The 14835-nt window shown below is 41.2% G+C and overlaps 1 protein-coding gene across 1 annotated transcript in view; it reads left to right on the top strand.

The window, feature by feature from the left end:
* Positions 1-2992: 2992 nt before the first annotated feature.
* Positions 2993-14835, top strand: part of LOC141564079 (protein-arginine deiminase type-4-like) — a 47391-nt gene continuing 35548 nt past the window's right edge. The window contains exon 1 of the mRNA XM_074306100.1: positions 2993-3122. Coding sequence (XP_074162201.1) covers positions 3031-3122 — 92 coding nt within the window. The 5' untranslated portion in view covers positions 2993-3030. The remainder of the gene's footprint in view (positions 3123-14835) is intronic.

Below are 14835 nucleotides of genomic sequence, written 5' to 3'. Positions count from 1 at the left end.
ATAGCATCATATATGTCAAAGTGAGATAGGACCTTAGGACTCTGATGCTTCTGTTCTGCAAAGGAGGAAATTGAGGCTCGGAGAGGCAAGCTGATTTTTCTAGGCTCACATAGATCATGGAAAATCATAGATGATAGACTTTTTCATTTCCAGCTCTGGATGTCCTTCATGAGGCCATCGAGGCTAATTTTTAAAAGCCCTCCACTCATAAGAAAATAGGGAGTGGCCTGTTTTTGTCCACTTGCATTTTTGTTTTCCTTCTCAAGTTATTTTTACCTTACTTCTAAGTCCAACTTTTCTGTGCATCAAAATAATACAGCTGTGCAAATTCTGTGAAAAATATGCAGCTTATTAAAAATAGAATATGTATACATATAATGTGTTTAACATATACTTTAACATATTTAACATGCATTGGTCTACCTGCCATCTAGGGGAGGGGGGGAGAAGGGGAAAAGTTAGAACAGAAGGTTTTGCAATTGTCAATGCTGAAAAATTATCCATGCATATATCTTGTAAATAAAAAGCTATAATAAAAAGAAAGAAAGAAAGAAAGAAAGAAAGAAAGAAAGAAAGAAAGAAAGAAAGAAAGAAAGAAAGAAAGAAAGAAAGAAAGAAAGAAAGAAAGAAAGAAAGAAAGAAAGAAAGAAAGAAAGAAAGAAAAGAAAAAGAAAAAGAAAAAGGAAGGAAGGAAGGAAGGAAGGAAGGAAGGAAGGAAGGAAGGAAGGAAGGAAGGAAGAAAGAAAGAAAGAAAGAAAGAAAGAAAGAAAGAAAGAAAGAAAGAAAGAAAGAAAGAAAGAAAGAAAGAAAGAAAGAAAGAAAGAAAGAAAGAAAGAAAGAAAGAAAGAAAGAAAGAAAGAAAGAAAGAAAGAAAGAAAGAAAGAAAGAAAGAAAGAAAGAAAGAAAGAAAGAAAGAAAAAGAAAAAGAAAAAGGAAGGAAGGAAGGAAGGAAGGAAGGAAGGAAGGAAGGAAGGAAGGAAGGAAGGAAGGAAGGAAGGAAGAAAGAAAGAAAGAAAGAAAGAAAGAAAGAAAGAAAGAAAGAAAGAAAGAAAGAAAGAAAGAAAGAAAGAAAGAAAGAAAGAAAGAAAGAAAGAAAGAAAGAAAGAAAGAAAGAAAGAAAGAAAGAAAGAAAGAAAATAGGGAGTCGACCAGTGATTTCTTTTATAAAGGAAATTTCTAAGTGAGGAAATTCCCCCTACCTATTCAGATGTATATCTTTCCTGAAAATTACCTACATATATACAATGTGCATGATCTATAATATGTGTGTGTACATGCACAGACAAACATATAGAGAATACTTTTCAAGTATACTAAGGAATTCTTCACAACAGCCCCATGAGGTGGGTCAGAGAGTAGAGTATATTTATTAGTATATTTTACTAAACTCTGAGGCTTAGAAAAAGGCAATAAATTACATCACATAGTAAAGAATTGGGACTTCAACCTTGATCTCTTCACACTTTTTGAAGTCCATTTGAGAATTGAGATTGAGGAAGCTTTACATGAGAAATACTTCCCTTGCAACATTCGACTGTTGGGGGGTAGAGGTGACTCAAGACTGTTACTAGAGACACTCCAGAGTATCTGATTAAAGAGAAACAAACTTAGGAATGCCATTAACCCACTGTTAGGGACAGTCTTACCTCCTAGGAGGCTGAATGGGTAATGATTGGGAAGGAACTCACCTGGGAGACAGTTGGAGAGGGAAGAGAACAGAGGGGGGTTGTTATTACTCAGTCATGGCCCCATTTGGGTTTTTCTTGGCAAAGATGTTGGAGTGGTTTGCCTTTTCCTTTTCCAACTCATTTTACAGATGAAGAAACTGAGGTAAATAAGGCAAAGTAACTTGCACAAGGTCACACATGTAGTAAATATCTAAGATCAAATGTGAACTCAAAGATTAGTTTTCTTGAGTCTAGGGCAAACACTCTATCCACTGCACCATTTAGCTGCCATTTAGCCATATAGTATTCAGTCTATTCACAAAGTCCTATCTAATGCAATCCTTCATTCCCTTTCCCCATAACTACTGCAAGAATCTCCTAGGGGATTGACCCACTTAAAGCCATCCTCTGCTCCCGACTGCCTAAGTGAATCTAAGTCTGACCATGTTCTTCCCTACCCATTTAACTGTAGTAGCTCCCTATTATCCACAGAACCAAACGTATGATCATTTTTTGGGCATCCTTCACAGGCTGGTTCCTTTCCAGCCTCACTATACATCAGTCCCTTTCTCACACTCTCCCATCCTGCCTAGCCTATCTTCTTAGCCACAATTCTATACCTGTCTCTGTGTCTTTGCTCTCGCCATCTCCCTTCTCATCCATACCCTCTCCTTGCCTCTACCTCTCAAAATAGATTGTTGCAAGCTCAAGCTGAGCCTTCTGCATCCAGCATTTCACAGTCTGCCCAGCTACTAGTTCCTCCCTTCCCCAAACAACCTCACAGTCAACTTAGTTGTGTTTTTACTCAAATGAAAATAGAAAATAAATAAAAACAAACTTAAATATTGGGATAAAAAATAAGTGCATGTTGTGTTTCCTAGTAGAATGTAAGGTCTTGGAAGACAGGACCAGTTCCAGTTTGGGTTTTGCATCTCCAGTTCCTCGCTTTGTGCCTAGACATAGTAGGCAGTTTGGTATTAGTTGATTGATTGATGTAGCTCGTAAGTGACCCAAATGGGCCTGGATCCTGGTTCTCTAGGCTCCAAAAAAGGGCCGCCTTCATGTACCACTTGGCTCCTGACATTCATCTCTTTACCTGGGACTTCTTTGGCTACTATCAAACTTCTTGTCTACCTGGGGATGCTGTCACAACTCACCTGGCCACAGGCTGGGAGCCTGAGACAGCCCCTGAGAAGCTTAGGGTGCCAGATTGCTGCCCAGGAACCAAAGCTGGGAAAAGGGAGGGGCGAGTCACGGGTCACCTTCAACCCAAACCACATCTGCTGACTCATTTACCCAGCAGTATAAAGGGAACAGCCCACAAGCAGTGCTAAAGGCCACAGGGTGAAATCACCCCCCGAAAATGACCCTGCAGAGTCTTGTCAGGCTGTCACTGGACCGGCCAACTTGTGCTGTGTGCGTGCTGGGCACTGAGACTGTGGTGGACCTGCAAGGGTAAGGAAGAGGGGCTCTCCCCAGCATCTCGGGCTGGCTGTGTGCCTCTGGCTCCATCTGATAAGTCTGACAGTAGCTCTCTTCCAATAAATGCTGTTAGCTTAGTAGTTAATGAAGCCAATAATCTCTGAGCAGCCCTGGGAAGGGCATAATTATTCCACAGGGAAAAGTAGAATCTCAGGCCAGGGACCATGTCATGCCAGGACTGGAAAGAAGGGGGAGAGAGAGAGAGAGAGAGAGAGAGAGAGAGAGAGAGAGAGAGAGAGAGAGAGAGAGAGAGATCTTAGATCCCAGGAGGTCAGAGCTGGGAGGGCCCTTAGAACACAGAATGTCAGAGCTGGGAGGGCCCTTAGAACACAGGATGACAGAGCTGGGAGGGCCCTTAGAACCCGGGAGGTCAGAGCTGGGAGGGCCCTTAGAACCCGGGAGGTCAGAGCTGGGAGGGCCCTTAGAACCCGGGAGGTCAGAGCTGGGAGGGCCCTTAGAACCCGGGAGGTCAGAGCTGGGAGGGCCCTTAGAACCCGGGAGGTCAGAGCTGGGAGGGCCCTTAGAACACAGGATGTCAGAACTGGGAGGGCCCTTAGAACCCAGGAGGTCAGGGCTAGGAGGGCCCTTAGAACCCGGGAGGTCAGAGCTGGGAGGGCCCTTAGAACCCGGGAGGTCAGAGCTGGGAGCGCCCTTAGAACCCGGGAGGTCAGAGCTGGGAGGGCCCTTAGAACCCGGGAGGTCAGAGCTGGGAGCGCCCTTAGAACCCGGGAGGTCAGAGCTGGGAGGGCCCTTAGAACCCGGGAGGTCAGAGCTGGGAGGGCCCTTAGAACCCGGGAGGTCAGAGCTGGGAGGGCCCTTAGAACCCGGGAGGTCAGAGCTGGGAGGGCCCTTAGAACCCGGGAGGTCAGAGCTGGGAGGGCCCTTAGAACCCGGGAGGTCAGAGCTGGGAGGGCCCTTAGAACCCGGGAGGTCAGAGCTGGGAGGGCCCTTAGAACACAGGATGTCAGAACTGGGAGGGCCCTTAGAACCCAGGAGGTCAGGGCTAGGAGGGCCCTTAGAACCCGGGAGGTCAGAGCTGGGAGGGCCCTTAGAACCCGGGAGGTCAGAGCTGGGAGCGCCCTTAGAACCCGGGAGGTCAGAGCTGGGAGGGCCCTTAGAACCCGGGAGGTCAGAGCTGGGAGCGCCCTTAGAACCCGGGAGGTCAGAGCTGGGAGGGCCCTTAGAACCCGGGAGGTCAGAGCTGGGAGGGCCCTTAGAACCCGGGAGGTCAGAGCTGGGAGGGCCCTTAGAACCCGGGAGGTCAGAGCTGGGAGGGCCCTTAGAACACAGGATGTCAGAACTGGGAGGGCCCTTAGAACCCAGGAGGTCAGGGCTAGGAGGGCCCTTAGAACCCGGGAGGTCAGAGCTGGGAGGGCCCTTAGAACACAGGATGTCAGAACTGGGAGGGCCCTCAGAACCCAGGATGTCAAAGCTGGGAAAGTCCTTAGAACACAGAGGGTTATTTTTTTTTTCCTTTTTGATCTACTTTTTCTTGTGAAACATGATATTTGTGGAAATATGTATAGAAGAATTGCACATGTTTAACATATATTTGATTATTTACTGTCTAGGGGAGGAGGTGAGAGGAAGGAATCTAAAATAATTTGGAACATAAGGTTTTGCAAGGGTGAATTTGAAAACTATCTTTATATATATTTTGAAAGTAAAAAGCTATTATTAAAAAGCACTCTATCCACTGAACTGCTATTAAAGAGGTATAAAGTTCTAGCTTAGGTCAAAGAGGAGAGGCCATTATCAAAAGAAAAATCAAGGAGGACTTCCTGAAGGAGGTGACAGGAATTGACTTTGAAAGGAGGGGCAGTGCATCAATTAGGAATGGTTGAACAAATTGTATGTATGATGGAATATTCTTTTACTATAAGAAATCCTGAGCAGGCTGCTCTCAGAGAAACCAGGAAGGATTTAGATGAGCTGATACAAAGTGATGTATATTATGTACCAAGTAACAGTAATATTGTAAGATTATCAGCTGTGAGTGACTGAGCTATTCTCAGCAATACAATGATCCAAGATTACTCAAAGGACTTATGAGGAAAGATGGTGTCTCCAGAGAAAGAATTGATGATGTCTGAATATAGATTGAAGCATACCTTTTTTTTACTTGATTGTTCTTGAGAGAGTATTGTGGGGTTTTTTTGCTTTTTGGGGGGGGAGGGGTCTACAATTTCTTTTTCTTTCTTTCTTTCTTTTTTTTTTCCCTGAGGCAATTGGGGTTAAGTGACTTGCCCAGGGTCACACAGCTAGGATGTGTTAAGTATCTGAGGCCAGTTTTGAACTCCTGACTTCAGGGCTGGTGCTCTATCCACTGCACTCACTTCCTTGTCTTTGCCAAGAAAACCCCAAATGGGGTCATGAAAAATTGGACATGACTGAACAAAACAGCAATGCTCTTACTTAAATATCTTTAAATCTCCTTGTATCTGATCCTGTTTGTGAGCTTCCTCCAGGGTAGGGCCAAGGCTTAGCTAGACTTTAGGATCATGTGATCATCGATTTAGAGCTGAAAGAAACCTTTAGAAGTCCTCTAGTCAGAACACTCATTTTGTCTAAGTTGTAAATAAGGACAGTGAGATATTGCATTGCCCAAAGTTACACATTTAGGGACAGTAGCAGATTTAGAGCCCAGGTTCTCTATATATCTATCTTTCCTGAGCTAATAATGCTCTGTATTCAGTAGGCACTTACTGGATATCTGTGCACAGGAAATGAAATTATGGTCAATCACTATTTTGAAGGCATCATCCCTGTATCTTTCAGCTTTAAGATTTCCCTTGAAGTCTGGCAAGAATGGGCCCAATAAGTAAACCAGCATCTATTAAAAACCTATTGTATACTCTTCTTTTACCTTGTTTGTGCCCCATATGAGGAATACAAAAATGAAAAAGAGGTAATAGGATCATAAGAGCATAATCTTAGAGATAGAGGGGAGTTTAGGGGATGTCAAGTCCAACCTATTTGTGCCTTCAAGAACCAGCTTTGTTCCTTCAAGTTCCAGTTAAAATCCCACGTTTCCCAATCCCCCTTAATTCTACTGCCTTACCTTTGTTGATTATTTTCAATTTTTCTGCAGTTTGTACCTTGTTGTTTGAATGTTGTCTCCGTGATTAAGAATCCTAGAGAACAGGAACTGTCTTTTGCCTTTCTTTGTAACCCCAGCACATAGTAAGTGCTTAATAAATGTTTACTGATTTACAAATAAGTAGCATTTAAGATATGATTTTGGTATAGTGGGGAAGAGAATGAGATTTGGAGAGAAAGGACCTGAGTTTAAATTCTGGCTCTATTCCTTACTGTCTTTGTGAGTTTGGCCAATTATTTTCTCTCTGCCTCAGTTTTCTCATATGTAAAATGGATCCAACAAGCCCTGATGCCCCTTTAGCTCTAAATCTATGAGTCTTTAAATATAAAAGAGCGGATATTAGGTTCCCAGATATTAGAGGAAGAGGAAAATATTGCCTTTCAGTTCTTCCTTTTTCTATCCAGTCCACTGAATGATTTATGTTTTTTCTTTTTAAAAAAAAATCAGTTAGCTTTTCTTTTTTTTAAAAAAAAAAAAAAGAGAAAGTCATTGGCATTTTATAATAAATCTACATCCAATAGGATCCTTCCTTATAACAAATAAATGCATTCAAACAACAAGTTGTGTGACCCTGTGCAAGTCACTTAACTCCAATTGCCTTGCCTGCCTTCCCTCCCAAATTTTTTTTTAATTAAGTAGTGCAAACAAAAACAAATCAATACATTGACCATCTCTGGGCACATATTCCTCAGTTTGAACTGATGATCCATCCACCATCTCTTTGGTGATATGGGGAGTAATGCTTCATCTTCTGTCCTCTGAATGGTCAGTGATTAGGCCTTGGATTACATAGTTGGACTATTAGCTATTGGAGAAAGACTTTCCAATGACATAGTAGATGGATTAGTCCACTAGCTAGCACCTATTAAACACCTAGTGTATAGCAGGCACTGTGGTAGGCTCCAGAATTATAAAGACAAAGTAAAACAAAAGCCAATCCTTATCCCCAAGAAGCTTAAATTCTGTCTGAGGACACAAGTCTACACATAAAACTATATATGAAAGTGGATACAGTGATACGCTGCAGTAAGAATCAAATGATTTGTGTACCTGTGTTCTGGGGACACCAAACCTTTCTTTTCAGTCAATCTATCAGTCAATCAAGAAGCATTTATTAAGTACTTACTAAGTGCCAGGAACTGTGTAAGATGATAGAGATTCAAAGGCAAAAGTGAAGCAATGACTGCTTTTGAGAAACTTATAATTGAGTTGGGGAAATACCATGTACTTGTTATTCAGTCATTTTTCAGTTGTATTCAGTTCAGTCTTCTTCAGGACTCCATTTGGGGGTTTCTTGGTAAAGATATTTTGATTTTACCATTTCTTTCTCCAGGCCATTTTACAGATGAGGAAACTGAGGCAAACAGGGTAAAGTGATTTGTCCAGGGTCCTACAGCTAGGAAGCTAATAAGTCTCTGAAGTTGTATTTGAACTCACAAAGATGAATCTTCCTGATTTTACACCTGACTGTGTCATTTAGCCAACTTCCCTGTACATAACTAGATACATATGAGATAGATATGGTATAGATAAAACATCCTGATCTTTATTAAAGGCTCCAAAAACTCTGTAAATTTCTTTCTTGGGTTAATGTGCCTGGTAAGATCAATTAGCAGCTTCCTCGATAAGACCCTTCCTTGCCAGATGTGCCCAAATGATGTTCTCACTGGTGGGATGTTGACTGAGAAGGATGCTTTTCTGAGAAAGATGCGAAAGGCATCAATGTCTGGGAAAGGTAACTTGGGACAAGCTGAGTAATCAGTGTGTTAGAGAGGAAAGGACCCCAGAATAGAAGAAAGAAGGCTGTATTTCACGTCCCATTAGCTTCCCAGTACCATTATTAGTGTCGGGCAAGTCTCCCCTTTTCCAGGCCCCTGTTTCCTCATCTGTAAAACCAGAAAGGTCATCATGCATCCATAGCCTACTTGATAATGCTGAGTCCAGGGAGTAATAGAGAGAATTTTTAAATTAAAGCTTTTTTATTTTTCAAAACATATATAGAGATAATTCTTTGACATTAACCCTTGCAAAACCTTGTATTCCAATTCCACCCCCTTCCCTAGAGGTAAGTAGTCCAAAATATGTTAAACATGGTAGGAATAATATAGAGCATTAAAAAGATGATGCTTGCCTTCGGAGATCTTAAAATCTCATTTGAAAATGAAGATCCACAAGAAAAATATCAGCCAATGAGTGATAAATTCTTGACTCCTGGTTTAGCAATCTAGTCTCCATTCAGAAATGCTACTCTCTTTTCTGTCCCATAAACCAGACACTTGGGTCAGCTAGGTGGTGCCATAGTGCACAGAGCACTGACCCTGCAGTCAACAACTGTGTTCAAATCCAGCTTCAGACATTTACTAGCTGTATGATCCTGAGCAAGTCACTTAACCCACATTGCTTCCAAAACAAAAAACAGATACTCCTTTTCTGAAGTATGGAATTTTTTCTGACTGTCCCCTATGTCTGGACAGTTCCTTCCTCATCTCCACCTCCTACCCATCCCTGACTTCCATTAAGTTCCACCTAAAATTCCATCTTTTACAGAAAGCCTTCCCCAACCCCTTTTAATTCTAGTGTCTTTTCTCTTTTAGTCACATCCTATTTATCTTGGACATAACTTGTTATATACATATATATATATATATATATATATATGTGTATGTATATATATATATATTTGTTTACTTCTTGTTTCCCTAATCAGATTGTAAGCTCCTTGAGGACAAAGTCTTTATTTGTATCTCTAGCACTTAGTACTGTACCTGATACATAGTAGGAGTTTATTAATGGACTATAAATTATTTAAACTGGTTTTATAGATTATTTATAAATATTCTATTCCATAGAATATTTATAGGCTGTTTGTTGATAGACTACAGACCATTCTATAAGTTGAATTTATTCATTATATATCTTATATATACTTACTCATGCACCTGTCATCTCCCCTATTAGAATGTAAAATTCTATGAAAGAAGAAACTTTTGTTTTGTTTTGTTTTAATTCCTGCTGATTAGTATGGTACATGGCACACAGGGTTTGAGTGTCAAGTAAGATAACAGATGTGAGGTCATTTGTAAACCTTAAAGTTTGATATATATATATATATATATATATATATAGTGATATATATATATGATATAAATAAAACCTTAAAGTATAATATAAATCTTAACTGTCGTTATTAATAAGCTCACTGACTTAGAGAAGGAGGAGAAGGGGAAGAAGAGGGAATGAGCATTTTGGTAACACCTATTGTGTGCCAGGTATTGTGCTAAGAGTTTTACAAATATCTCATTTGATCTCATTTGATTCAAAACTAGAAGAGAACTTAAAAGTCACCTTTATATTCTAGATAAGGAAATGGAGGTCCTGAGAGGTTTAATAATTTGTCCAAGATCACACATGTAGAAGAAAGTGGGAAAGCTAGGATTGATTCCAGGTTTTCTGACTTTACAATCTTTCCTCTGGACTTAGGAAATGAAGCCTCTGTATTCTCATCTCCTTGTCCTAGATTGTAAGTCTTTGTGAGATTTCAGAGAGACAGAACAGACTTGCCATCCCAGCTGAATGGGATCCATCATCAGATGGAACCAAAATCTGACCAACTAGTTTAGGAAAACTGCGTCTCAAACCATAAAATGGTTTGTTCACACACCATACACACACACACACACACACACACACACACACACACACACACCTTCACACACTACTCAAATTGACCAACCCATCCAGCAGTCCTTAGAGAATTTTCATCTCTTATAAGAACAGTTGGTGACATGAGATAGAAAGACTGCTGGCCTTGTAATCAACAAAGCTTAGGATTCCAATCTCTCCTTTGATACTTATGAACTGCATTACTAGAGGTAAATCTTCTAACCTCTCTGAAGAATGGCTTCTTCATCTGTAAAAGGGGGCAAAAGCCCTGCTTCTTATGAAAGAACTTGACAAAACTTTTTAGCCCTCTAAGACATCCTACATCTTTCTACATCCTCACTTCCTCTGGTTCATCTTCTCTCAGATATTATTATCACTATCTCACTGAGCTCCTTCCATTTAATCTCTCCAGCTTCCCTTTTCCTACTTCTCCAGTTTAGTACTCTTTTAAAAAAATTCTCATAAGCCAGAAATGTACTGAGCTGATTGTTAAATTTTCAATGTGAGCATTTACACTTCAGTAATTGCACTACAAGTCAGGAATCAATTTATTGTTTTGTGGATGGGCTAAACTTAAGAAAGTGTTGGGGGAAATGTTAATAATTCAAAATAAATGTAAAAGTGTTTCAGGATTACATACTCTCAATCTCCACTCTTCCAAAAAGCTGGTTGTAAAACATTCGCCATTGACTTTACTGACCATTTGATTTTACTGACTACTCCTCTACCCTGCCCCACCCCTTTGTCTCTCATGGATCCAGATCAGTCATTCTTAACTGTATTTGTGTCCTGCACCCCTTGGGAAGTGTGGTGGAGCCTGGGGACCTCTTGTCAGAAGAATGTTTTAAGTATATAAAATAAAATACAGAATATGACAAAGAAAACCAATTTTATTGAAATACAATGGTCAGAGGCAGCTAGGTGGTGCAAAAACACTAGAATCAGAGACAGGAGAGTCTGAGTTCAAATCCAGCCTCACTAATTATGTGACCCTGGGCAAGACATTTAACTACATTTGCCTCCAAAAAGAAAAAGAGAGAGATAGACAGACACAGAGACAAAGAGAGATACACAGAGACAGAGAGCAAGAGACACAAAGAGAGAAAGGAAGGACGGGAGAAAGAGGGAAAAAGGAAAGAAAGATAAAAGGAGAAAGGAAGAAAAGAGGGATGAAGGAAGGAAGGAAGGAAGGAAGGAAGGAAGGAAGGAAGGAAGGAAGGAAGGAAGGAAGGAAGGAAGGAAGGAAGGAAGGAAGGAAGGAAGGAAGGAAGGAAGGAAGGAAGGAAGGAAGGAAGGAAGGAAGGAAGGAAGGAAGGAAGGAAGCCAAAATATTGGGAGGGGGGAATCAATACAAGCCCATGGGTCCAGTTGAAGAATCCTTGATAGAGTTGACCAGGAGCAGCCTGAGTTGAGACACCATGGAAAGTGAGCTGCTGGGTGTTTTCTCAGTGGCTGACTAGCTAGAGAGCACTAGAGGAGGAGACTGGGTGTGACTCCCCACAAGCCCGTGGCTTCCTGGGCCACAGAAGTTCAGTGGGGAATTCTCAAGAACATCCCCATAGGCGGCGGCATTCAGCTTCGAAACTCAAGGCCGGTCTTTGCCTAGGGCTAATGGGGCAGCTATGTGGGATTGCACAATGGAAGCATTACACGCCTTCACACGATCCAGTTGGACAGCTTTTCGGGAGCCCAGGGAGATGGGTCAGTGCCAAAGAAGAGAGCAACTGTCTAAGAGACCCTGGAAGGCATCCACTTATGAGGAGGTGTGCTGGGCAAGCATGGGTTGGGAGTCAGAAGCCCAGTGACTTGCTATGTGATCTTGGTTAATCATCTCTCACCTGTAAAATGAGAGGATTGAGAAAGAAATAGCTAAGTGCTTGCTAGAAATGATGTTTATTTAAGACACAGGCTGTGTTCTCATAGACTCACAGTCTAGAAAATGGAGTAAGGCACCAGTGCCCATGGCAATGATTTTTAAAAAAAAGAGGATTATAGAATTTTAACATCATAGACTTGGAGCTAAAATGGCTGGAGATGTCTTTGAATCCTGCCTTTTCCTCCTTTTTCAGATGAGAAAACTGAGCAGACAGAGATTTAGTGATTTGCCCAAAGTCATAGTTAGGAAGTGTCTGAAGTTGTATTTGAATTCAGGTCTTCCCATTTCCAAGGCCAGTACTGTGGTACTTCCTAGTAATTTCTTGTTTTACTTCCAGGACCCTCCAAGAACCTCTAACTTTGTTGATGGGAAGGACTATAGTTCTGGGGATTGTCTCAGACAAGAGTCCAAGTCTCCGCTCTGACGTTTCTTAGAATTCTAGCATCTCAGACTTGAAAGAGACCTCAGATGCCATTTTGTCCCAAATGTACCTGGAAAAGGAGCCTCTTCTAAAAAGGGTCCTTAGCAACGGGTTCTTCTACTTTCCTCAAAGACTTCTATCACTTTGTAGAATCTCTTTGAGAATTGCTACAAATAAATATTCACCCATTTGTGGCCAGTCTGGTGGAAAGCTGAACTATACTAGGTTAATCCTCTGGTGATGGGTATATGAATTTAAATCCCACCTTGATTATTAAGACAGTTGCTCTGCCTCCCTAAACCTCAGTTTCATCATTTGTGAAATGTGTGGGTGAGACTCGATGGCTTCTCAGGTCTCTTTCAGTCTATGAATGGCACTGTACCTCAGTTTCCTTATCTGTGAAATGTGTTGATTGGATTCCATGGCCTTTAAGGTCCCTTTGAGTGCAGGATGCTTTCCTTGACCCTTTTCCAAGGGTTTTTGATAGGATGTGAAAGAGTTTGCTCATGTAGTTTTAGGGAAGCCATCATCACTGCCACATCTAAACATATGAAGGTACTGCTCATCATCAGAGTAGGATGACCCCTGCCATCAACAAGGGCCTTAGAGAATTACCCCAAAAGAGAATATGAACAGGCAGTTTTCCTATGCAGAAATCAACTGATAGTCCTATGAAAAAATGCTCTAAACCATCATGGATTAGAGAAATGCAAATAAGAACAACTTTAGGATATCATATTATACCTATTAGATTGCTAAAATGATAGAAGGAGAAAATGACAAAAATTGGAGGGAATGAGGAAAAATCGGGACCTTAATTCGTTGGTGGATCCATGAGCTGATTCAACCATTTTAGAGAGGGTTTTGGAATCATGTCCAGAGCTATTAAGCTTTGTTACCCAGCAATATCACTATTAGGTGTTTCCCAAGATGATTACGGAAAATGGAAAGGATCCTATCCATTCTAAAACATTTATAGCAACTCTCCTTGTGGTGGCAAAGAATTGAAACCAAGCAAAATGTGGTACATGTTTATGATGGAATATAGCTCTGCTATAAGAAATAATGAATTCAATGACTTTGGAAAAAACATAGAGAGACCGCCATGAAATGAAAAAGAGCAAAATGAGCAGAAGCAAGAGAACACTGTATATAGTAACAACAATATTGTCTTAAGAACAGCTTTAACTGGTTATTACTGTACCTAGAAATATGTAAATTAGATTAAATTTTTCTTCTGGAAACACACACACACACACACACACACACACACACACACACACACAGAGGAGCAGCTTTGATGGACCAAGTCATTCTATTATAAATTCCCAAATTAACTTTAAAAAAAAACCAACCCTATGCAGATAGATGCTATTTTCATTCTTGAAAAGAATATTGCAGTGGTGTAGGAAATGATGAGCTGCTTTTCTTCCTTGGTGGTCTTTCCAATCTCCTCATCTCTTCTAGTTCTAGAGAGAGTTGGAAAGCAATTCATCTTGGCCAGTTCTAAACCCCCCCTCCCATTTTACCAATGAGGAAATTGCAAGTAGTTAAGTGACTTATCCAAAGTCATACAGGTAACAGGTGACACCTGAAAAATTTGAATTCAGTTTTGCTGTCTATGGTATCAGAATTCTTTCTACTCTTCTCCACTGCTTTCCTAGTTATTCTCTCTTCTTTTGTCCTCCTCCTATATCTCTCTGCTCTTACCTTCCTACTTACCTCCAAAGCTCAGTCATTGGCTGTTGGTCCTTCTTCTGCTTCCCTCAGGCAGTACCTGGCTCATGTGACTGCAATCACTACTTGTGTGGTGATGGCTCCCTAACTAACAGGCCCACCCTTGACCTCTCACCTCTGTCAGGTCAACGAGTACTCATTAAGCAAGTACAGCAAGAAAAGTAGCTGCTGGACACTTTCTGATTTGCTCTAGGAGATCCGCTCATTGGTAAAGTAAAAGTAAAAAAGCTACTAGGCTCAGAATCAGAGGGCCAGGGTTCAGGGGACCAGCTTTGTCTCAGGAACACAGGGTTTTAGAGTTTAGAGGGAACTGAGCAGCTATCCCACTCAACCCATAGCACCTGCCCCCACTTCAAGCCACCCCCCCACAGCCTAGTCAACAAGTGATTATCTAATCCTTGCTTTAACTGATCCACCAAGGTAGGGAATCCCAGTTTTGAAGAAATCTCTCCTGACCAAGTCTAAAATTGGGCACTTTGAAACTTCCTCATTATTGCTATCTCTCTCCCTTATAGCCAAGGAGAATAAAGCTAATATCTTTCAGATACCTGAATGCAGCCACTGTGTTCTCCTAATCTTCCCTCTTCTCCAATTCAACTCAATCCTACTCAACAAGCAGTGGGTTCTCTCTCTGTCTCTGTGTCTCTGTCTCTGTCTCTGTGTCTCTGTGTCTCTGTCTCTCTGTATCTCTCTCTTTCTCTCTTATTATTTATTTCAAGGGATGACTACCTAGGTAGAGATGTATTCTCCAAGTTCACGTGGAGTGTAATGAAAAGAGTGTTGGTTTTAGAAATAAGAGACAAGGATTTGTATCTCAGAAATGAAGCTTACTCACTCTACTCATGTGATTGAATCATTGGGTCAGCAAATTTAGCATAAAAAAAAGGTG

The sequence above is a fragment of the Sminthopsis crassicaudata genome, chromosome 3 (assembly GCF_048593235.1).
Source record: "Sminthopsis crassicaudata isolate SCR6 chromosome 3, ASM4859323v1, whole genome shotgun sequence".
Lineage (NCBI taxonomy): Eukaryota > Metazoa > Chordata > Mammalia > Dasyuromorphia > Dasyuridae > Sminthopsis > Sminthopsis crassicaudata.
This window is presented reverse-complemented; position numbering and strand designations above follow the sequence as displayed.